This window comes from Artemia sp. Qi Xiang Cuo, chromosome 5 (assembly GCF_049724085.1).
Source record: "Artemia sp. Qi Xiang Cuo chromosome 5, ASM4972408v1, whole genome shotgun sequence".
NCBI lineage: Eukaryota > Metazoa > Arthropoda > Branchiopoda > Anostraca > Artemiidae > Artemia > Artemia sp. Qi Xiang Cuo.
This window is the reverse complement of record NC_142798.1, coordinates 46,229,860-46,254,943: the sequence shown is the minus strand read 5'-3', so window position 1 is coordinate 46,254,943 and position 25,084 is coordinate 46,229,860. Positions and strand designations below refer to the sequence as shown.

The 25,084-nt window shown below is 35.7% G+C and overlaps 2 protein-coding genes across 2 annotated transcripts in view; one reads left to right on the top strand and one right to left on the bottom strand.

Moving 5' to 3' along the window:
- Hydr1 (abhydrolase domain containing Hydr1) overlaps nucleotides 1-25,084 on the top strand; it is a 175,549-nt gene that overhangs the window by 57,009 nt on the left and 93,456 nt on the right. The window contains exon 4 of the mRNA XM_089089648.1: nucleotides 908-1,020. Within this exon, the coding sequence (XP_088945774.1) occupies nucleotides 908-1,020 (113 nt within the window). The remainder of the gene's footprint in view (nucleotides 1-907; nucleotides 1,021-25,084) is intronic.
- Nucleotides 20,648-21,909, bottom strand: LOC148952188 (uncharacterized). Its single transcript, XM_089088630.1, has one exon. It carries the CDS (start codon nucleotides 21,907-21,909, stop codon nucleotides 20,764-20,766), a length of 1,146 nt encoding a protein of 381 aa, XP_088944756.1. The 3' UTR covers nucleotides 20,648-20,763.

The window sequence follows — 25,084 nt, the reverse complement described above, 5'->3', positions numbered from 1 at the left end:
TAATAGAATGAATTGCTAGATAAAAGGGAGCAAGCTAATGAAGCTTATATTGCTTTTCGAAGTTTTGTTTTTTGTTGGTAATAAAATATTGATAATGTCAATTCGCTTCTATGCATGTCTGACAGCGCAATTGTTGCTGGACTAGAATCTGCAAACCCATCTCTTTTGGGCTCTCATTGAGTAGTCGCTGTTGTTTATTAACGACATTTCTTAACTTTGGAGGTTGGTGCGTCCCTACTAATTCTTGAATTTGGAGATTCCTTGCGCCCAGTTCTCATTGAGCCAAAATTTTCTAATTATAATTGATTTGAATTCTGAAGTGAAAAGTGCTGCCATCTTAGCAACATTCTTATTGCATTAGCTGCGAATTTTATTTAAATGTCTTGTAATCTCATTTGGGAAATTATTTGTAATTAAAATTTTAGTCAGTTTGTCAAATTGTAAGCGAAACAAATTTTCGCGACCATCTCGTAAGCGACAAATAGAAATCTAGAATTTTGAACTTCGGAAATGAAAAACTTGCATTAGTCTGAAGTGAACTTCTGTGGTACTAATACTTCTTTCATTTTACTGCTGCTACTACTTACAGTTCATTGTTGCACCAAGCCGCCAGAGGCCAACAAATTTTCATTTTAGTCGTAGGAAACATATTAAACAGTTCAATTTAAGAATTCCAGGTCAAAGGATATTCCGTGTACGACTACTGTTTAGAAACTTTTTTCATTGTTAGCCTCTTCATTTGGCTAGTTTGTATACTCATTTAACCCAACTTTGTCTGTAAATTGTATATTTTTCCTCTCTCTCTTTTATCTTGAAGTTCGCCTGTTCGTCATCGCTCACATCGATGGCAGCTGAGTAAAGCGTGTGGTATTTAATAAACCACCCCAAGTTGTTTTGTTTCTTCCAGACACCAAAAACATATTGTGGGGCTTGCAGTCTTGATTTCTCCGAAATAGTGTGCTATGTTCGTCAAAAATATCCTACATCAATCGTTGTTGCAGCTGGAATTTCTTTGGGAGGGTAAGTCATCAAATTTTGTTGATTTGCAATCAATTTTATTGGACATCCACTTTTTTCATTACTCTGAGTAAGTAACCAAAATGAACACACTACCCTTTCTTCATACAATTAAGTAAAAAGAAACACAAGTCTTCCACTTAAACATAAAGACTGGCGTTAAATTTAAACGGGGGGAGGGATTTGTACGTCCATTCATTCCTTCAATTTTTATGCTAAAGATCTGCTTTTGAATTAAAGAAAAAAAAAATTCCACTTGAACATAAACACTAAAAACTAAATTTAAATGAGGGGGGTGTACGCCCAGTCATTACTCTAAATTTAATACTGAAAATATGATTTTGATTTAAAGAAAACAATACACATTGCAAGAACATATACTCCTTATTAAATTTTTCGAGAATGAATGCACTCATTGAAGTGTATTTAATTGAAATTAGAGTTTTCAGTCGGACCAGAAACGGTAAAATTTTCGCTCAAATTTTTCAAATGATGGTAGATAAATGAAATATAAGCAACTACCAACCAGCCATTCTTGTCACATTCTATAATAAGCTTTCAGTGAAGCGTAATTTGAATTTTAGTGTGAAGAGGAGAGGTTGAGGAGGCCGTAGCCCCTTTATACCTAAGATAATTTTGTCAGGTTTCAAGTTCTAACTTTACTCTTAATTTTCGTGTGAAAAAAACTTGTTTTTGTTCAATCTCAGTCCATTTTTCATTTTTGTATTTTAAGCTGTAGAACAATTAATGATGAGCTTTAGAAAGAAACGCCGAACCAGACCTTGGAAACTGGTAAATCTTCATTGGAATTTTTGATACCATAAGCAGAAAGACTTTCTCGTGGTTTTTGGTCCAATCCGGCCATTTTGGGCCAATTTAGCCAAACATGGTATTTTGCGGTACAAAATGGCAGAAAATGTTCGTTTACTGAGACCTGATCTTTTTTTATCAATTCAAAACCTTCCTAGCACAAACCAGAGGTCCTTAATAACAGTAATAAGAACCCAAAACTTCTTTTTCAGTTTTTAAGCTCATTCGTGTATTAATTCGTGTCTATAGCATAAAACCTTTTGAATTACCAGTGTTCATTTTTTGTATTGAATTGAGTTTTCAGCAAAGGCAAGCAAGATCTTAACGGTATTAGTGGGGGAATTGGGGAGAAGGCGGCCCCCCTCCGGTTCAGAGTATTTTCTGGTTATTTTTACCATCAAAATCTCCAGAGCAGAAAACCACAGTTGCATGTTTTTTACTATAACAATCGTTGATTTTATATGGACTTTGGATCTATCTGTAGGAAAGGGATTAGAACGGCGTTATTTTATATCTAAATCTTTGCCCAATAGTCTTTTGGCTCTATGAAGGCAAAATTGATTTTAGTGACACAATATGGCCAGAAACAGCAATTTTTATGGCGCAATCTTTTTTACTATTCAGGAAGTGTTCTTATGCTTCAAATTTTTGTTCGAATTAGCTCTCGTCTGATATTTACACGATCACTCCTGGGAGGGGGGGGGGGGATGGGCCACAAAACGGAGATCAGCACCGCCGTTTTGGACCTTAGTAGTATCCATTCTATATATTGAAAACCTACAAGTAAGCGCCCAATTAGTTAAAAACCTACACGCAAACCTACGCCAAAGGCATGGATATGTGTGTAGGTTTTCAAGTAATTGGGTTACCAGGGTCATTTGCATAGAGGTAGCATTTCTATAGATGGTATAGTAATTTGAAATATCATATGGAATTTGCTTGAAGGTATATACTTTGCGTAAGCACCCGTACCAAACAGGTTGGGTATAATCTGTTCTGGTTCAAGTTTTTTCTGACACAATTAACTGAGTTTCTATTTCATGATATACAAGTTTTTGTTTAGGTTAAATCCGTGTCGGAAAAACCGGTGTATCTTTTTAGATGCCAATTATTTTTTGTATATATTCAAGTTTCAAATTAGATTCCTCAACAGTTTTGAATAGTTTATTGAACATAACACAACTGACATTTTTTGTAAGCATTTACATAGAAAATGGATAATTCAAAGCAATTTCTGGTGAGTAAAAATTTTCTCATTATTATAATAAAAAAAGAAATTGTCTTGTCATTAAGTTAAGGAAGAAATTCTTTCCTAACACTAGAAATAAGGGTACTTATATAATTATAAGCCTATTTTTTTTAGGAGCTGAAACCTCTAAATAATTCTATTATAGGCTTAAACTTACGGCGGCGTTTTTTTTTTTTTTTTTTTAATGGTTTTTTTTTAAAATAAATCCAGGCCAGTCTGCATTTAAGGTGTGATTTTTATCATGATCATTTAACCTTTTTAGGGATTTTTTTTAAAAAGTGCTTAGCTCTATTGAAAAAAAAAATTTTTTACACTACTTTAAATGCCTAACATAAACTGAATTATTTTCCAAACCCAAAATGCATTTTTTTTTTCATGTTAAATTTTACCCTTTTTTTTTTCAAGGAAGTGGACACGTGCAATATCCCCCCTTCTGAAAAGAAAGCAAGATATAGCGAAGGTATATTAATGCAACCTGCAAGACCATCAAATATAAAATTCACTGATAGAACTACCCATGAACTGGACCATCCACTGTCAACGAATCTTTTAATGGCAGGGTCCTCCGACCCCAGTTTTAGCTCCATGTTAGATGGAAGGAACTTGAAAAGGGAATGGACTGCTTCATATAATGCCTCAGCTCAGCCTACTGAAGATTGTGAACTTGACCCCCTTCAAGTTTTGCCAAGGAGTTCAGATATAGAAGCTCAGTCAGAATTTGTAAGTATATACATAATTTTTTCTTTTCTATACCTATTTTAAAAAAAAAGGTAAATTTTCTCAGGCCCATAGCTTTTGATGAGTAAAAACTTAGAATTTGTTTCTAAAAACTATTTTATTTTCTTTCATTAACCAAATTAGCGGTATATATAAAGTAATGCTTATAATGCATTTCTATAACAAAAAAAAAACATTACCTCGTAACTTATAACCAAGATGAATTCTAATGCAATAATTCAAATATTCATTTTATACAAAAAATAAATATTTGAAAAAAAAAACGAAAACGATTTGCTACTTAACAGTTGACGAGCACTTTTAAACTGGTATTTTTGCGCTAAGGCATTTGCATGCATCCGCTACTTATCAGATCTCCCATCGCTTTTTAATCCGATTTGAATTCTAAGTGGGTCTCTTGCAAAGTGGACTTTAAATAACAGGATGTCCATCTTCGATAAGAATTTACACAGGAAAAAAGGTTTTTTAATAATGTCTAAATAAATCTTCACGTCAATGTCAAGAAATATTATTTGGGCAAACCCGTTGTTGGTCATTTCTTTGAAACACTTAGTTGTATTCGAGGAAGAATGTGAGGCTTTTCTATTTGAACAGTGTTTTGAAGTCCGATACCCCCAACTCGAAAGGGTATCGATCCTCCTACATCGAAGGAAGCTCCCGGTTCCCAAGGGTCCTTCCTGGGAGAGGGGAGGGGAGGGGAGGGGGAGGGGAGGGGAGGAGGGTTCTAAAAAAAGGACCATCCAACATTTCAATTGCACTTTAATTGTTGATATGGATGGAGAGAAAACTTCTTCTTTCTTTCAAACATTTATTTAGCTCAGGTCAACTTCAAAGAAATCCGCTAGCAAAAGACACTGGAAAATAAGGATTATTGAGAAAGTAGCACCATCAACAGCTAACATATGGGATTCGTGTCCATTAACTGAAGCCGAGGACCAAGTGTTCATAGAGCATACCGCGTCAGTTGAACGATGGTCAAATTTCATTAAGAGTTATAATGAAGAGGCTCAAACAATCAAATCGGACACATATTTTGTATTTTTATTTAAAAACATTTTTGAGATAAAACCATTAGTTTTTTTTATCAGGATGTGTTTTTATTTGTTTTTTTTTTTCAGGGGTGACTGTATCGACCTAGAGGTCCTAGAATATTGAGAAAGGTCTCATTCAAATAGAAATTAAAAGTTCTAGTGCTCTTTTTAAGTGATCTAAGACTTTGGACGGCAACTAATCCCCCTCCTAGGATCATTTTTTCCCAAAGTCACCGGATTAAAAGTTTGAAATTGCCATATTTATTCAAAGAAATCTAATAACTATGTCTTTGATGATTATTTAATCCCTCACATCCCCGGCAAGAGTACTGAATTTTATTTGCTTTACCATTTTTGTGAATATAGATGGGTTTTTGGGTAATTTTAAATCCGTGTTATTTTTTTTTTTTGTGGGCGAGGGTGGTGGTGGGGGAGGGGGTTAAGTGGGAGGATATATACAGGAAGTAAATTTTCAGGGGGGAAGAGAAAATTTCTATGTGGGTGGTGGTCTCAGATTTCCCAGCACTATTTTAAAACGATAAGAAAATAGATTTTAAACTAAAATTTAAACTAGAAACTAGTTTAAATAAATAAAACTTTCATTTGAAAGTTTTTCAACTGAAAGTAAGGAGAAACTTTAAAACTTCAAAAGAACAGAAATTAGTTAGTATATGATGGGGTTTGCCCCATTCGTCAATACCTCACTCCTTATGCTAAAGTTTGTTTATTGCTATCAAAAGAGCTATATATTCTAATTAAGCGACTTTTTGGATTCAGGGGTCATTTTTAAAGAATTGAAAGAAAATTTTAACTTAGCGTGAAAGGCGAGGTGTTGAGGAGGAGGGAACCCCCCTAATATACGTAATAATTTTGGTTCATTTTAAGTTTTAGTGTTTCTCCTTACTTTCAGTTGAAAAAAATTTGTTTTTTTATTTAATTATTAACAAGCGTTTGAACGATGGTCAAATTTCATTGAGAATTATAATGAAGAGGCTCAAACAATCGAATTGGACCAATATTTTGCATTTTTATTTTAAAAAATTTTTGTAAAAAAACCATTATTTTTTTTTATCATTCTCTTTTTCTAAATTACCCTACAAAGAATAAGACTACATTTTCCGGACAAAAAAATAAACAAAAAACAAAAAAAAAAAAAAATTTTAACATGTCCAGTTGATATTATGAAAGACATAAGGCAATGTAACTTTTTTTCTTTTTCTTTTAATTGTTCAGGTGGTGGTAGTGATAGTGGGACAATGACTATGAGAAATTGACAAATTTTATTAACTATAAAAGATTTACATAAAAAATTAAACTTTTTTTTCTACAGATTAAAAATATAGCACCACCAGCGACACCATTGAGTGATGAAGCGAGTATATTTACAGGACCAATTCTGTCACCACGAGCCGAGTTCAAGGATGAAGCTACACTGGTTCTAGAGAATTTGGAGTGGGAAGGAGGGTTCTTGAACGATGTTTTTGGGGAAATGGCCAGCTTAGATGACTTAAGCTGTGATATTGACATGCTTGAGGATCCGGGGTGAACAGATAGTTTCATGCGTGAATATTTAGGTGATGTTACAAGTAAATCTGAACTCATAACGAAATTCCTCATAACGAAATTCCATCAGAGGACAACACAGGCTGGCTCGACCAATTGTCACCAAACACCTTGGAATATGTACTAGGGGACCTCGAGCCACACCCCCCCAATGTGATTGAACAGACTGGAAGTGGTGGTATTGACAATTCTCTGTCTCCCACCACCATTCCACTTAATGCTATGGATAGAAGTAGTAGTAGTGGTAATACAACAGCAACAGTATCCCCTCTTCCGGAGTTTTTTCTCTCCAACTCTGCCTTGCACCACACATTGGTCTACAGCGCCAAATTCGGTGACCCTTTCAACTCTCTAGTGTCGGGGGATATAATAACAGATCCCTTAACCAGTACACATTCATATCAGAATAAGATTCAAGCCATTCGTGAACAACCACTGGGGGGGTGGGGGGTGGGGGTCAGTTTAAAAGCATCAATAGCACTAAAAATATTTTTTTAAATGAAAGTGCGGGTGAGATGTATTCGAAATACTTGCACACAGAGATGTTGGCAATTCACCCGCATTTATCGAATAATGGGGAGGTTTTTCTAAATTGGGAAATGAGTATTCAAATCAAGTGGTAAAATTTCAACGCGGGTGATTGTGGATATGTGGTTTTATTTATAGACATTTTAATTGTTAACATTTGTAGGTTTAAAATGGATTTTATTGTAAGAGGTGGGCATGGGGGAGGGAGGGCAGTTGAATTAAAATATCATTCAGATTTAGAGGGGTGTAGGGGGATACAACGAATCTTTTTCGATACGAGGCTGCAGTGTTTCAAGTATGCGTTTTTAATTGCAGCATACAGACCACTTCGAATAGATGCCGCTAAGAAGAAGTTGGATAAAATGGTATTTAATAGTAGGGTGGGTTCAAAGTTCCCCAAAGTAAATTTTAATTCTTTAAATGTTCAATTTCCCGTGACACTAATAGAAATTGATATGTTTGAGCGGGATAATGCATATTTAAAGATTAGTGTCACTATGTTACTGCATGAAACAGAATTTGGAGAGGGTCAGCGTTCCGATAAGAAGGGTATATTATTTTCAGTGTGAGTTCCATCAATTGAATCAGTAGAACACTGGGCGTGGCTTATATGCACTCCACCCACAGACTCAGATTCAATTGGCCTTTTTAATACGATTGCTGATTATAGTATGGTTTTATGTGAGGTTAAAAAATGTGGTGCTGTACGCTACTACTGTCCAACATGCCTCTCAAGATTTTGGACTGATTTAAAGTTAAAGCATCACATGAAACACTGTAAACGTCATGGATACCAGGCTGTGAAGTTGGTAAGCGGAGATAGAGCGATCTTATGTTTTAAAAATTTTCAAAACCCGCTCTTACAGTGCAATAAGTTTGCTTTCGACTGCAAGGATAAACTCACAAACATGTGCGATCTATCAAATTCAAATCGTGTTTAAATACATGAAGCCATAGGGGTCTCTTAAGCTCACGTGTTACGAGATTCCAATAATACCATGCAAGTGTTGAGATGTAGTTGAGATGTTGAGTGACGGTGAAGACTGCATGCGCGCGGCATTGGTCAGTCTAATCAAAACAGCGAACGGTGCAATTTCGCGCCTTCGTTATACAAACTATCCTATGCTCCTATCACCAGATGACAGAGTGGCCCTTAAAACTCGTCAAATGTGTTGGGTTTGCAAGGGAGAATTTGATGATGGTGTTGAGACGGCGGGGAGGAGGAACGTGATCGACCATGATCATTTGTGGTAGGAAATTACAACGGGAGGGAGTAACTTTAGAGGGGTAGCACACCATTCTTGCAATTTAAACGTTAGACAGCAATATTTTGTACCTGTTTTTATACACAATTCCAATTACGACTTAAAATTTGTTCTACCGGCGTTGGCCCGCATTGCCAAGGGAGGAGTTGTAGATAACGCAGGGATAAATGGTACTTTTTCTGGTACTATCATACCCAAATCAATGGAAAAGATACTACTGCTAGAATTCATGTAGAAAAAAGTTGACAAGGGCAACACATGCCAGAATTAAATCTGCTTTTTAGACACGTTCAGCTTCTTCCCCAAATCTTTATGTCAATTGATTCAGGTGCATAAAAGTAACAATTTTGATAGCTTCCCCCTCCTCAAACAGCGCTTCCCCGATGATGAAATGTATGATTTATTAATGTGTAAGGGTATATATCCATATGATTTTTACAACTCTGGCTCGAGGCTAGATGAGGTGTCACTACCGCCCATTGAAGCTTTTTATAATTCTCTTACTGAGAGTGAGTGCACCACTAGCGATTACGAATTTTCTAAGAGGGTTTGGGCAAAGGGTAGATGTAAAAAACGGTGGGATTATTTTAAACTATACTTGGCCAGTAACGTACTCACTCTTCCGGACATTGTGTGTAAAAATACAGCTAAAATATATGGGGAATTTTGGTTGGATTTAGGTTATTATTTTTCCACTCCCCATTTGGTGATGGATTTTATACTTAAAACCAGCAAAGAATAAATCGGTCTTATCGCCGTTGTGTATCAGCATGTTTTTGTTGCGAGATCAATGAGGGGGGGGTATGTTTTTCACGGGGATCGTATCATGAAAACTGATCCGAGTGGACAGCACACCGATGAAAAGTCGGATGCAGTTTTTTTGGATATGAATGCCCTTTACCCATCGGCAATGTCTCACTACTGTTTGCCGTGTGACAATTATAAATGGCTTAACAATCCCTGTGCCTCGAATGTCCCCGACATTGCCAATGTTGACGATAATGGGGCACATGGATGGTTTTTTGAAATTGACGGGGAAATACCCAGGGAAACCCATGATTCGGTAAAAGAATTTGTTTTTCTTTGCATAAATAGACCAGTGGGTAGAGAATCTCTGAGTCTCTACAATTTATCTTTAGTAGCGGACGGGAGTATGCACTGGGTACCTTCAAAACAAAAACTAATTGCTGACCTCAACCCGAAACAGAATATCGTTGTTCATCACGTGCTATTGAAATGGATGGTGTCCAATGATTTCAAGGTCACAAAGATTCATAGAGCCCTCCAATTTGATCAAAAGCCTTACAAGAAAACGTTTATTGACACCTTTGTCGGTAAGCGTTCACAAGCGAAAACAGAAGTTGAAAAGAAGTCTATAAACTCATTTTGAACTCACTTTTCGGTAAAATTTGTGAGAGTATTCGAAACAGAAGTCGATGTGACATTGTAACCAATCCCAAAGATTCTGCTCGAATCATTGCAGATCCAAACTTCACATCGTTCACAATCATAGACTCTAATATGGTGCTCCTACATCGCAAGAAAATAAACATTGTATTAAATAAAAATATTGCAGGCGGAAGTGCAATAACTGAAACATCCAAGAAACTCATGTTGTCCTTTTATTATAATGTATGCAAGGTAAAGTGGCCGATTGAGGGACAAGTTCAAGTGTACTACGGGGACACTGATTCACTCCTGTTAAAAGTCAAAACTGAAAATCTATTGAATGATTTGGAAAATGGAGAGTACATTAGCTCACGAATAGACTACACTAACTGGGACGAATCCTTCTACCCGGAGCTAGTGAAACGCCAGGCCCCAAATCAATTGTTAATGTTAAAATCTGAAACGGGTAGCGATCTGATATCCAGTGGTGTGTTTCCTGGACCGAAGGTATACTGTGTGGAAACGCACGGCAAGGATATCAAACAAGTTTGCAAGGGGGTACCTACACACATTGTAAAAAATAATTTCGACATGAGTGTGTATAGAAACTGTTTGGAACGTAGTTTAGTGCCAAGGGCGAAAGTCATGGCGATTCGTTCTTTACAATTTAAAAACTACACAGTTAGAGATGAGAAAAACGCCATGTCGGCCGTATCGGACAAAGTCTATGCACTTGAGGATGGTGTGAAGGTACTACCACACGGTCATTATTTAATTTCAGACCGAGTTGAATGTACAGAGTACAGAAAACAACTCGGTCTAGAAAAATTAACTTAAATTCATTAAAAAAAGTATAAATTGGGTGGGAGGGTTTTTTGGGTAATTAGTTTTTTTTTTAATTATTTTTTTTTTAATCACAATCAATTTTCAATGTGTGTGTGTGTTTGCAAGGCAGATCAATTTCCAGTATTTATTTTTTTTTTTTTTGGGGGGGGGGGTAATAAGGTTTTTTTTTAATTCTTTTTTTTTTCTATCAAAATAAAATTTAAATGTGTGTGTGTGTGTTTGCACGTCCTATAAATGTACATTATTTTTTGCCGGCCCCGGCCTAGGCCCGGCCCCCCGGGCCCCCGGCGCCCCGCGCTTCCCGGCCCTGGCCACCGCAGTGGCCACCCCCCCCGGGAGGGGGAGGGGGGGACCCCAAAATTTAAAATGTTGTAAGGAAAAGTGTCTGATATTATTTCACAAGTGTGTGTGTGCACATTAGTCCAACAAATGTTGTATTTTTTTATAAATAAATAAACAGAAAAAAAAAGTGTATTGATTTAAGTGTTTGTTTTTTTTCTAGTTGCTATTTAAATGTTTTTTTTTTTTTATTATAAATAAATTAAAAAAAAAAGTGTATTTTTTTTATTCATGTTTAATTTATCTTTTTAAATTTTATATTTTTTTTTAAGTATTTTCATCTTTTTTATGTGTTTAATAAAAGAAAATATTATTATTTATTCTTCTTCTTCTCGTTATTATTCTTGAACGGAGTAGTAGTAGTAGTAGGGAAATTATTTGTTCATTGGATAGCCATAGTCTACAGTTAGTTGTCCAGGTGAACTGTTGAAGGGAACATGTATCAATTTAAAACACTATTCAGATCGTTTCTATTTGGACCGTCAATGTCGGGCAAAACAACACTCTTAACTAAAATAATTAAAAATTGTGATAAAATGTTTGTGGAAAAGCCGAAAAAAATCTACTTTTGCTATAGTATTTGGCAGGAGTCATATGATAAAATAAAAGTGATTCCCACCACCACCATGGGGTTGGTGCAGATACAACTCATACAGGGACTTGATGTTTTCAGCATTATTGAACCAAACTCTTGGCTGATTATTGACAATCGGGCTGAGTATTTCGACCAATGGTTCCTTAAAAGACTACAATTATTTGCCCTTTGATCCCATAGAGATAGTCTTTCTAAAGTTATAATTCTGCAAAACCTTTTTGTCCAGAGCAAATATATTTGTACATTTGCATTGTACTGCACGATCTATATTGTGTATAGAGTTTCGCGTGATTCCCTCTCGCGCATAACTCACAATAACAAAATCAATCCAGGGTCCCCCAAATTTCTGCTCTCAGCATACAATCATGCAACTAATAAACCCTACGGCCATATCTTATTGGATCTTAATCAAACTATACCAGAGGATCTGCTTGTAGTCACAGATATTTTTGACAATGAAATTACAGTATATATCCCTATGAACAGTAAAAAGACCTATTAGATGCTATCATGACACTGAAGAAACTAAAAGAAAATAGACATTTATTTTTAGTTCAAAACAGTTCAAAACTTTTGGTCTTACAGGCAATGCTAAACCCTTGATATGAAATTGATTTTACTTACCCAATAGCTGGACTTTGTTTCTATTTGATCAAGTTTGTGGTTCTAGTGTCGGTAGTTGACGAGTAGCAGGCACAGCCGCTTCGTACTATAGTAAGCACAGTGGACTCTAAAAAGAAAGGAAAGAATCACACACGGAAACGTCTACTTTAGGTGGTTAATAGCTTTTTCACGATTTCACTGCCCATAATTGCAGGACTTGTAAACAATTTTCTCTAAAAGAGAATGGCAAAACCCTATAAATTGACTCCAATAGAACTCGCTCTCTCACCCGTCGAACACTTTGAGAACAATCTGAGTAATTTCCTTGACAATGAGAATATTGAGGATGATAAAAAACTGCTTTTACTTCAAGAAGCACTTCGCCGAGTGGAAAAACACAAGTCCTATCGCTCGAAGCCCACTGCTGCTGCTGCTGATCCCAAAAAAGAATCATCTCCTCGGCATTCTGCTGCTGCTGAAACACAATTAAAGAAGGAGGAATTGTATTAATTTTTATTGAAATTTGTAAATATAAGGCCCCACTCATATGGTTAAAAAAGTAAACGACTCCTAGCCTATCTCTTGGAAAGTGATCACATTCAAGTTGAGAGCAATGGGAAAGGGATTAAAATTCAGGTCAAGATCTATGTTCAGACTGATTTAATCTATTACATGGTAATAAGTCTCATGTGAATGTTATCTTGTTACTAAAATCTCTGCGGATGTCCAAATGAATCAAAAGTCCCCAAAACTCTTATTGATACTAAAAAAATTCACTGATAAATAACTGAGCATGAATCATCGTCATCATCATCAAAAAAAAAAACAACATTGACAACATTAAAAAATGAACTTGAAGAAGAAGATTTTAAATCAATTTTGGAAAATACTAGCACACCGCTGATAGCTAGAAAAAATCAAAGACTTATCAACTCATCATCACCACCAATGGCCAGTATAGAACAGGGTAGTGGTCGTTACACAACGTGTTTACGTTCAAAATGGTTGAAGTTCTGAAAGGTGTTTATGAAAATATTGGTGAGGTGGGGAGTTTAAGTACCCCCACCACTCTTTCCAAGGTCACAGGTGTTCGCACTACAAATGTACAAGACCATTTACAAAATGAATCAAATTACACTCTGCATAGAAATCATAGACTTCATGCCAATCAATATCAAAAAACTAAAGCCTTTTACCCATTGCATAAAATGCAAGCAGATCTCCTGACTCTAGATGAGCTTCAAAGACGTCACAATACACCGTACAAGTACATTCTACTTGCAATCAGTGTTTATAGTCGCTATGCATATGCAATTCCATTGCGTTCAAAGAGAGGTGTTGAAGTTGCTCAGGCTATTGAAAGGATTCTCGAACAGGATACGTATAAAAAAATTCAAACGGATCGCGGTAGTGAATTTGTTAATCCCCATGTTGCAAAAGTACTAGAAAAATATAGTACACTGCTCTATCACAGTCACAGTCCTATAAAGGCTGCAATGGCCGAACGATTGATAAGAACTTCGACTTTTAATTTCAAGATATTGTACATTGAAAAATACATCGGCTTTTATTCGTGATCTTGATAAAATCATGTTGATTTATAATCAACGACCTCATCGATCATTGTCCAACTCTACGCCAACGGAAGTTCATCATTCTGATCATGATATAATTGACACCTTTCTTAAAGAATATTCCAATGAATAGTCGAGTGTCAAGAAGATGAAAAATAAATTCAATGTTGGTGATACCGTTCGAATTAATAGAACAACTAATGTTTTTGAAAAGGGGAATTACTTATGGTCCACAGAACTTTTTAAGGTGGCAAAAATCCTAGACACTAAACCCATAACTTATCCTCTGCGTGATACCAAAGATGAGGAGATTCTCGGCGGCTTTTATGACTATGAATTACAAAAAGTTAAAAATGCCAGTGAAATCTATCAAATTGAAAAGATATTAAAGAGACTTACTCGCATGGGTAAGAAACAGTTACTTGTTCGAAGGCTAGGATACAACTCTGATTTTGATTCTTTGATCGGTGTTGAAGATATTGACAATGCCCAATGATTTCTATGTAACTTTCATGTCCAACGTCTCCGATCCTCTCTACAATGACTTGAATACGACAAGTGATTTTTGGACAAAACTATCCCCTGCCATTAAATTTGACGGTGCATATGAAGTGGCTCTTGTCGACTGTATTCTCAAAAATACCTATGACATCCTGAGAAAGGATCGTAAATATGAAATAAAACTTAGACCCTATGATTGGCCGCCACCACCAGGTGATCAAGAACAAATTCAAAAAATCAATTGGATGGATTATCCATATATTGAATTACCCTACGACGAGCTCACCTGCATGAATGATTAATGTCGTACTATCATTAAAAGAATTTCTGCTCTTAAAAAAGGAGCTTTTCATTTCAACTATTCAAAGGAGGAGGGCATGATCTACATTAGTTCACCCATTTCCAGTGAAAAGGTTAGTCTCAATCATAATTTGAAGAACTTTCCGTGCTTTGAGCCCAAGATAAGAACTGTGAGAAGTGACGGACATGCTAATTTCATATTCGCATACGAGCGGCCTGCCTTTTCCACAGACCATGTTGTGCCTCTCTCCGATCTTGACGTGGACACTTTTATAGTCGGCCATTCAGCTGCCCTCATTCTTTTTACTATGGAACAATTAACCAACCCAGAGCACATTAACTCCCACAAGGTAAGGACTCTTAAATGTGTAACCGTACACACGTCCTATTAGGAACTCGTTCTGTTATCATTAAGATCCGAATTAGTGGATTCAATATCACTTTCAAAAGGATTAGAATTGATAACGTGTCATTTTATAGACATTATCAACAACGACGGCACACTCAATTAAAAAAATGAACAATAGAAGAGTGTCATTTTTCATTCCCGATATCGATTGTTATGTTGGTGCTTTGAGTCCACGTCAAATAGGCAATGGATTGGACTACTACAAGGGGCGAACTACAATGTCTGGCTATGGTCTTGGTAGCTGGTTTGCTAGGCTATTTCGTTCAGCACTACCCCTTTCCAGAAAATATATTGCACCTGCTTCGTCAAATTTTGCTGCCTCTCTACTACAGGACTAGGGGTTAGGAAAAAAGTTCAAGGAGAGTGCTACAAAGAATATTTGATATACAGCAGGAGCCATTGCTGAACAATTAAAATTTTAACAAAATGGGGAGGGGTTGAAAAGGATGCTTTTGTTTCAATTACTAAACAGTCTTTAACCAGACAGGAAGCACAATACCTCAACAGGGACTTTGAGGAATAAAACAACGAAGTCCAATTAGCAACAGAAGAAGAAGAAAAAGAAAAAGATTGTTAGATCAAAGAAGGATTTCTTCTCTTAAGATGACTTATCTCCCCCACAAGGAATCATATCCATCAATCAGTTCCTCATTGAATCTATTCAATGCTGACAATGTTGATGTTAGTGTCAAGTATGGCTACTATGAACAATTTCATCCCCAACAAACCCTTTTGGAAAAAATACACTTTCAAATATTTTCCACTTAGCACTATTTCATTGATTTGGCATCAAAATTTAATTATTTTAATGTTGTGGAGAAGAAAAAGTCAGATAATACACCTCAGAATGACGGCGATGCTCTCTCCTATGAAAACTGCATTCTACGCAACCTATTCAAACAAATTAATGTGTTTATTAATGGAATATTGGTGAGCACTAGCAATAATTTATCAAACTATGCAAGTTACATACAATTTATAATTATGAAGCCAAAGGCGTATAAAGAGATGAGAGGACAATCATTGGGCTATGAATATCAAACAGGTGTTGATACTGACAGTGAGTTGACTTCTGCAGTGACTCAGGAGTATCATCTGGTTGGAAAATTAAATCATGAGATATTCAATATATCCCAATGGCTACCCCCCAATGTCAAGATTGACATAAAGTTACAGATGGCCCCATCGAATTTCATTTTGAGAAAAACACTTCCTGCAGCACCCGATGCAAATGTCATTATCACATCGGCAATTCTCCACGTCCGAAAACAACAAGTTATGAGCTCTGTTGCATTGGCAGTTGAAAAGCCAAGAGCCAACGGCAGAAGCATTAAACCTCTTGTTCTAAATATGCTAACAAATAACCTAATTAGTGCCGCCAGTTCTCTCAGCTATAGCAATTAGTCATTAATCAAAGTAAAAATCGCATGAAAATTGTAATTTTTCTTAGTAAAGAGTGGCAGCGCCGTTTGATCCTGGACTGAATCTTCCCACGATTTTAATTTTTTTGATCTATCTATCCTTGTGTGCAAAGTAAATGGTAGTCCGCTATACACTCTATCGTTTGACAAAAAATCCTATAGAACTCTGTTCAAGTTGGCCATGCAATCCCTCGATCACGACTCTCAACTATTTGAAAATGGAATCACCGATTCAATGTTTTCAAAAAATCATGGGGTTATTGTTTTGGATTTGTCAGGCACGCAAGATATGACCATAGTACGAGCAGGGAATGTACGTTTAGAGTGTACATTTGCCAATGCTCTGACTGAGAGTATCACCCTAATATCACTGAGTCAATTTGAAACCTATTGGGAAATCACGCCCGACGGGAGTGTTCTACTAGACCTAGCACCATGAACACAAACCAAATAATCAATGTATTTAGCATGGATCCATACATATCCCAGTACAAGTCCTATTGCAGACCTTCAGACTTCATTGAAAAAAATTCTAAGTGTTAAGAATATCCTGATCATTCTTAATAGCTGTTCGTCGACTTTGAAGACCGGTCAGTGGCTTTGCATCTTTCAAACAGCGAAGAATATTTAATTCTTTGATCTTCTTGGCCTATCATATAAATTCTACACACCATAAATAATCAACTATATTGACAGCAATGGTAAAACCATTATTCATAATTAAAGAAGAGTACATGATTTAGCGACTAAGACATTTTGCTTTATTGCGCTACTCTTTTTCATGTTCAGATGTCGTGGTTACACCTAAAAACAGTTTCTCGACATCTACGTTGACTTATCTCAATTGAACGACTTTCTAGTGGAGAATATACTTACAAGTGTATTTAATATTGATTTTAGTACCCTAAGAATAAAATGTTCTAAAGATGTATGTGAAATTGTTTATTAATAAAAAAATTTATATACATGATAAAACGGCTTTTCTACTCTTTAGATTTCATCCACTACTAGGTATTTGTCGACAACAACTAGTGCAGGTAGATTATCTGAATTCACAGTGTACTGATCCTGATGTAGTGCAACTTCAGGGTCACATTTTCTACGGTAGAGTGTGACTTCACTCTTGTCATATCTCTTTCTATAGTCAATGATACTATTCTCATTCATTCTATAGAATTCACATGTTTCAATTTGCCTATTTGAAGCAATTTCACAAACAGTGTCCTCAAGTGTCGAATCACATTCCGTCACAGCCAAATAAAAATCAGTGGGCTTATAATCATAACACCCAGTGTCTTCACAACAATGACGTAGAAACCATATTCTCTTGTTGTTCCAACAGTTGAATCGTTGACCTGGTTCCTCCTCCCAGAACAATCTAAAACCACGACGATACCAATCTCGTAGCAATAAACTAAAATCACGGTTAGGATTCTTTCCAATCATACCGGGATATGTACTCTCCCACTGCTTGCATTTATCATAATGACAATTGGAGCATTGGTGACCTCTAGGATGAGAGTCACACACCTCCTCAAGACAGGAATTACAACCTTTAATTTGTGCAGCATATCCTCTATGCAATTTACACGGGTTGCATAATCTACACTTTTCATCATACTTCTCAATCATTGTGCAATTCTCACATGATGACCAGCTGCCCTGTGTGTACATACATAACGGACATGTATGGAACATTTTGTCAAGTGTTATCGATCTCACTGTCACAATGAAACTGAGCTAGCAACAAAAAGATATTGTCTGAGATAGAGAGAGAGAGGAGTAAAACATACTTGAGCATCATCTATATGATGAAAAAAAGTCATAAATTTATAAAATAATGTTTAAAATAATATCAAAAATATCGTTTTGTCGTGTCGTAATCAATATATCAATAAATTGTATAAATGTATTTGGACCACGATGTAGAAGCTCCATGCAGCAGTCTAATGATTGAAAATCAGTTTTCATTATATCGACAAGCATTCCTCGAGAAAATATCTTCCTTTGAATAGACAGCTCTAGAAAATCATCATCTATAATTAAATTTTTTTCCATATGAACTAGATTCCTCATGATTCGATATTTCTCGAATCTATCCATTTTTTTTTTATTTATTTTTTTGTCCTAACTCTCTCACGATCAACTTCTGACTAAACAGAATTTCTTTTTTCTACTGTGGAAAATATATGCTTGTCTACTATAGAAAGAAAGAAAAATATCATTGATTTAGAAACATTTTTATTGAACATAATTACAAAAATAATATTCACTGATGCATTTTGTTCTCATCAATATATTTCGATAGGACATCTAATGCTGACCGAAGTTTATTTATATGGAGAATATTCACTTTTCCAGCAAAACACAGCTGCTCCTCCTGCTTAAATTTGCGTAATAATATCACATATCTCACATACATAAGGTCCTATTCAAGGCAAAGTCTAAAACCAGCAGTTATTTCCAAAGCCACATTGGGTACTCATATATCGCTGCTGCTGCTGCTGTTGTTTACATTATTAATATCCAATAATGTAAATTAATCACTCATTTTTTTTTCACTAATAGCCTTGCAAATAAAATATTCTCTTTGAATTCAATTCTCTTACTAATATGAATTTTAAAGAAAACTATTCCTTTTATTCAAATCCTAATCACCAATCAAGTTATACTCGTTCCTCTTGGCAAAGGTGTAATGACCTGTAGAATAGGACTACCAGAAAAACCTGTTTAGTACGGGGGCGTACACAAAGTATATAGCTTCAAGCAAATTCCATATGATATTTCAAATTACTATAGCTTCTATAGAAATGATACCTCTTTGCAAATGACCCTGGTAACCCAATTACTTGAAAACCTACACACATATCCATGCCTCAGGCGTATATTTGAATGTATATTTTCAATGCATTAGGCGCTTACTTGTAGGTTTTCAATATATAGAAGGGATACTACTGACCTTAAGGGTCTAGTGCCGTCATACTTACTTTCCTTACTTACTCCCGGGGGGGGGGGGGAATAAAATGATGTTAGACAGGTATCCGTGACTTGTTGTGGTAATTTCAAACAGGTAATGCGAAGATGTGTTTAGATTCAATTTCAAAAATGCCAAATCAAATTTAACTTCCTAATCTTCCTTTGAATAAAATGATCAATTTCGACTGTTTTAGGGAAATGAAAAAACTGAAAGCATATATACCCCAATCCTCTATATTTAGAGTTATCAGCATTGCTGAGCTTGATCATGGAATCTTCATCTACTACTATTTTGGAATGCTCTAGTTCCTGCTCCGATGTATTTTTCTACTTTTTGTATTGGGTAAGGTAAACTTTATATATACTTTCAATAAAATTGCAAATCTAGCCAACAGCTAGCACGGATCGATGTGTCAACTAATGCATAAGTAACTGATGAGTAACACAAAATAAAAAAGACATCTTCAGACAAAATAAAACAAAGAGAGAAGACAAGCAGAAAAAAAACCATAAAAAAGCATGGAGAAAAACCAGCGGGTAGAACTCAATCCGAGATTAAAGCAAGATCTATCATTCGTAAATCCCCACGTCCTGACAAGGAATTAAATTAAAGAAAAAAAGCTTTTCCAACTGAAAATAAGGAGTAACATTAAGGCTTAAAACGAATAGAAATTATTCCTTACATGAGGGGGGGCTTCCCCTTCCTTAACTCCTCGCTCGTTGCGGTAAAGTTTTTTAGTGCTCTAAAAAAGCTTCTTATTCCAATTCAACTAACCTCGTTTTTCAGTACTTTTCATAAAAGAATTTTAATAAAAGGTCAAAGTTTAGCATAAAGAGGAGGGGAGGGAGCATCCTTCCTTGTCTGGGCTTGTTTGGCTTATTTAGGGTTGTGATAACCAGTTTCCAGAAATATATCTTATCTTAACTTATATACGGAATAATTTCTGTTCGTTCTAAGTTTTAATGTTGCTCCGTGCTTTCAGTTAAAAAAATATTTTTCTTATTTAGTTTCTGATCGTTTTTCAAATTATGGCCCGGCCTAACCAAGATATGATTTGGGATATCGGCTCCATGAACTCCCGATTTCTTGCTGTTAAATTGTATATAACATTAATTGTAAATCAATTTTACCCTTTGATTAATTGCTATTCACTTTTTTTGCCCAAGAATTAAAATGTTGGATTGTAATTAAAATTTTGGACAGAATTTGAATACTTAGTCATAATTTTCGATGAACAGTAGTTTTGTTAAGTAAGTCTTTCACAAAATTTTTACTACGGAACTTCAGGTGGATGGAAAGGGATATTATCGTTCGTATGGATTGAAATTCTGCGTTTGATCTTCTATGCGGCTGAAGCCATCGCGACCTCTACAATAAAATTCTCTGATGTTTAAATACATATGTTTAAATACATCGAAGCATTGCATAAAAAGAGAAATATTACCAGTTAAAATCGCGGAAAACAAAGTTTTTGGGGTACTGGTGCAATAGAATCAGAATCAGAATCATTTATTAACATAAAAGCTTTCGTAGTCAGGGTTTAAATCCCGACTAAATCGCGCTATTATTTACAAAGTAAACAAAGACACAAAAAAATTAATACACATGTCACTTATTGTAGACAGAAACATAAAAAGGCACAAACGAATTGCTGAAGCGATTAGTGCGACACTTGGGCTGGGCTAGCTTTGTTGCTTTTGATCTTGTAGTTACTTTTTTTGTGAGCATTGAGGGTAATATATTTCTGTGTTTATCACTTGTCAGAAGAAACTGGCCAAATTTACTGATAAGTTGAAAACGGCGGTCGTGAAGTGACGGCAAATTTAGTTGAGACAGTGCTGATTCGTAATCGGTGTACTGATCAGACAGTATGGCCTTCACCGCTCTTTTCTGGACTGATTCGAGTACTTCGCTCATATAGGTAGTGTTCTGAACCTGGGGACCCCATACAGGGCACGCATACTCTAATATTGGGCGAATATATGTCAGGTAGGCTGTTTTCAATTGCGGCACTGAAAAACCAAATCTTTGCATCAGTAAAAGGGTACGCATGGCACAGTTCGCCTTTTTCACTACCTCTTGGACGTGGAGGCTAAACGAACAGTCAACGCTGAACGTAACACCGAGAATAACTGCCGACGATACGCTTTGGTATGGTGGAGGGGGGCACTGAAAATCCCTTTTGAGAGGGTTAAATCGAAGAATTTTGGTTTTCGTTTCGTTGATTCGGAGGCTGTTTTCAGAACACTGGTCTCTAAAGTTGACGATAAATGATTCACTGAACTGGGGAACGGTTTGAGACTTCACAATGAGGTATTTTAAGAGGGTGGAAAGGTCATCTATGAATTTGAACCGTTCGTCAAAATCGGCAAGGACGAAGTTGATCACTGCCAAGAACAACAAGGCAGCAAGTTTAGTGCCTTGTTGGGCACCACACGTAAGCTCAGACCATTCCGAATCAGAATCACCCGGGTAGAGACCATATACATTCTGAAGTCGGTTGTGTAAGAAATCTATTATTAATAAGAAAATATGTCTGCAAGCTTCCATAACCTTCAGATTGTTCACTGTAGTATAATGGAGTAGCAAATCGAAGGCTTTTCTATAGTCGGCTAGGAGGAGATCTACAAGTGTGCCTCCTTGGTCAAGCCATTCAACAATAAGGTGATACAGACGCACAAGATAAACAGTTGTACTGCTACCTTTCAAGCACTCGTATTGGTGTGGATCAAGAGAGCCCTGGACTTGTGACATAAGTTCACGATATATAAATGATTCCACTACCTTAGAGAGGTTCGGAACTATCGAAATTGGGCGGAGTTGGTCGCAAGATTTTGGGTTTTTCACTTTTGGAATGACGCGCACATAAGCTCTCTTCCAAACACTGGGGAACACTTCCAAACAATAGATGGTCACTTCTAAAAAGTCAAGTTTGGTTAATGCTTATGAACTAAAATAAAGTAGGATGAACATATAATACTTTAGAAACAAATTTGGGCTATATATTTACACATTAGGGGGGGGGGGGGGGGTAAAACATAGCATATATTAAATACATAACCTAACCTCGGTACCTTCCCCCCCCCAAACCCCAAAAACCAACAGTTTAAATACCGTAAACACAATGAAAACTACTCTGCATTCCATTTCTTAATAGCGGTATTTTTGAAAATAACCGGTCTCTGGCGGGTTTCGTCTGTCATTGCATGGCTGGTTTCCTTGCATAGTATATAAAAGTGGCCATCTAATGCACTAGTACAGTTTTTGGTAGCACTTTTCATTCAAGTGAATCAACTTAGTTAATCAACCCTTGATATATATATATATATATATATATATATATATATATATATATATATATATATATATATATATATATATATATATATATATATATATATATATATATATATATATATATATATATATATATATATATATATATATATAAATATATATATATATATATATATATATATATATATATATATATATATATATATATATATATATATATATATATATATATAATATCATGTATGGACTAAGTGAATTTTCAGGGACGAATGCACCACTATGCGGCATTACTTCTTATTCAACTGGGAAGCTCAATATATATTTTTTGGGTACCCCTGTATTAAACGTACTCTTTTATATACTGCTAGTTTGGTTAATGCTAATGGAATAAAATAAAATAGGATGAATATATAATAGTTTAGAAACAAATTTGGGCTATATATTTGCACATTAGGGGGGGAGGGGAAAAGCATAGAATATATTATTACATAACCTAACCTAGGTACCTTTTCCCCCCCCCCCCCCCCCTAAACCCTAAAAAACAACAGTTTAAATTTCGTATACGCAATGAAAGCTATACATTGCATTACTCTATAGCAGTGTCTTGAATTAACCCGTCAAAAACGGGTTTTTCGTGACTGTTTTCCATTGCAGTATATGAAAGAGTATGTTTAATGCAGGAGTACCATTTTTTGGTACTTTCAAATCGATTGGATATCTCAAATTTCCAATCGATAGCAACTTAATCCTCTATGGGGCAAAATCGTTGTTTAATACGACAAAATGGCAGAAAACGTCACTTTCCTGTGGCACAATATTTTTGGTCAATTAGAAAGGGCACTATAATTTCGATTTTGTTAGAATGAGCCATCTCTCGACCTTCTAGAACCATTGGTTCGATACGATCACCCCTGGAAAAATACAAAAAAAAAAGACGCATCCGTGATCATTCTTCAGAAAAAAAAAACAATGCTAAATTCCACATTTTTGTAGATGGGAGCTTGAAACCTCTTCTGTAGGTTTGTCTGATTTACTGAATCTGATGGTGTGATTTTCAATAAGGTCGCGTGCCCTGGGGGGGTTGTTTCTTTCCTTTTTAAAAAATCAGGCAAATTTTCTCAGGCTCGTAGCTTTTGATGGGTAACATTGAAGCCAATTCTTGTAATGTATCAATTGTTACCAAAATCCTGTTCTGAAGAGTTTTTGTTACTACTGACCCGAGTGCTTACTTACAGTTCGTTACCATGAACTGTCTGATAATCTTTAAGGCTCTTTTTTTGATTGGGGAACGATTCTTTGATTTAGGAATTATTTCATCCAGATTAAATTTATTTGGAACTGGCTCTGGGAGATCTGATACCTGAGTGAAAACCTAGCCCTTTCTGATTTAAGTAGAGGAAGATTGGAACAAATATTGTCAGAAGAAATGGGAACCCCAGCAATGGCCTTATCATGGAGATAGTTTGCTGGAGATTGAATATGACAACACCGTATTACTGTGAGGAGAGAGGTACTCCTCCCTATCCCCTCTTCTATGTGCATAATGTCCTGCGTTACCCTCATAATATTCTGCACATGTGATGATACCAGAATTGAAAATGGTAACCTAAGAAGCACTTTTCTGTTAAAATTTATAGGATAATGTATTTTGCAACAACTTATTTATGTAATAATGTAAAACGTGAATAATGCACGTCTAATTTTTTTCATATGACGTTAAACCTTTTCCTTTATTTTTGTGTCTTCCCATTTCGGCATAACTTTAACGAAAAATGACCGTAGTTTTGTAATTGTATCCGGATTTAATATTTCGAAATTTTTGTTATCCCAAACATCTTGTTATTTTAGAATAATCTATGTAGGACTATCTTATTATTACGAGTCTCTAGGCCTATCCTCTTTTTAAATTGTAAAATATGATCATATACGATGATTGTAAAATTCTATTTCATTGCTCTGTTAAATTAGCTAGAGAAGAAGAATTAACCCAGATCAAAAAACAAATAGTTGCTGCAAGGCTTTATGGTCTGCTACGCAGGAAAAGAAGAAAGCCCTTTGTAGTTGAAATAAAGCAAAGGAGTAAAAAGAAAAAAAAAGAAAAAAAATAACTCACAAAGAAGTTATTATATAAGAAATTAAATTAAAAAAAAGTTTTTTTCAGCTGAAAGTATGGAGCAATATCAAAACTTAAAACAAACAGAAATTATTACATATATGAGGGGGGTCGTCCCCTCCCTCCTCAATATCTCGCTCTTCACCCTGAAGTTTTTTAGTAATAAAAAAAACTTCTTAATGTTCCAATTAAATTTAGCGTAAACTTTAGCGTGAATGGCAAGGAATTGGAAACCTTTACAGTAGGGATCTCTGATACGCTACTCGTATGGTACGATTTTCATTAAGATTCCTTGACTTTTAGGGGTATTCCCCCCTTTTTTTGAAAATCAGGCAAATTTTCTCAGGCTCGTAGACTTGACGAGTAACACTAAGGTTAATGGATCTTGTATATTTGGAAACAGCATAATAAGCCAATTCTTTTGATATATCTATTGATATCCAAATTCTATGTTTTAGTGTTTTGGTTACTATTGAGCCACATCGCTCCTTACTTACAGTTCGTTGCCACAAACTGTTT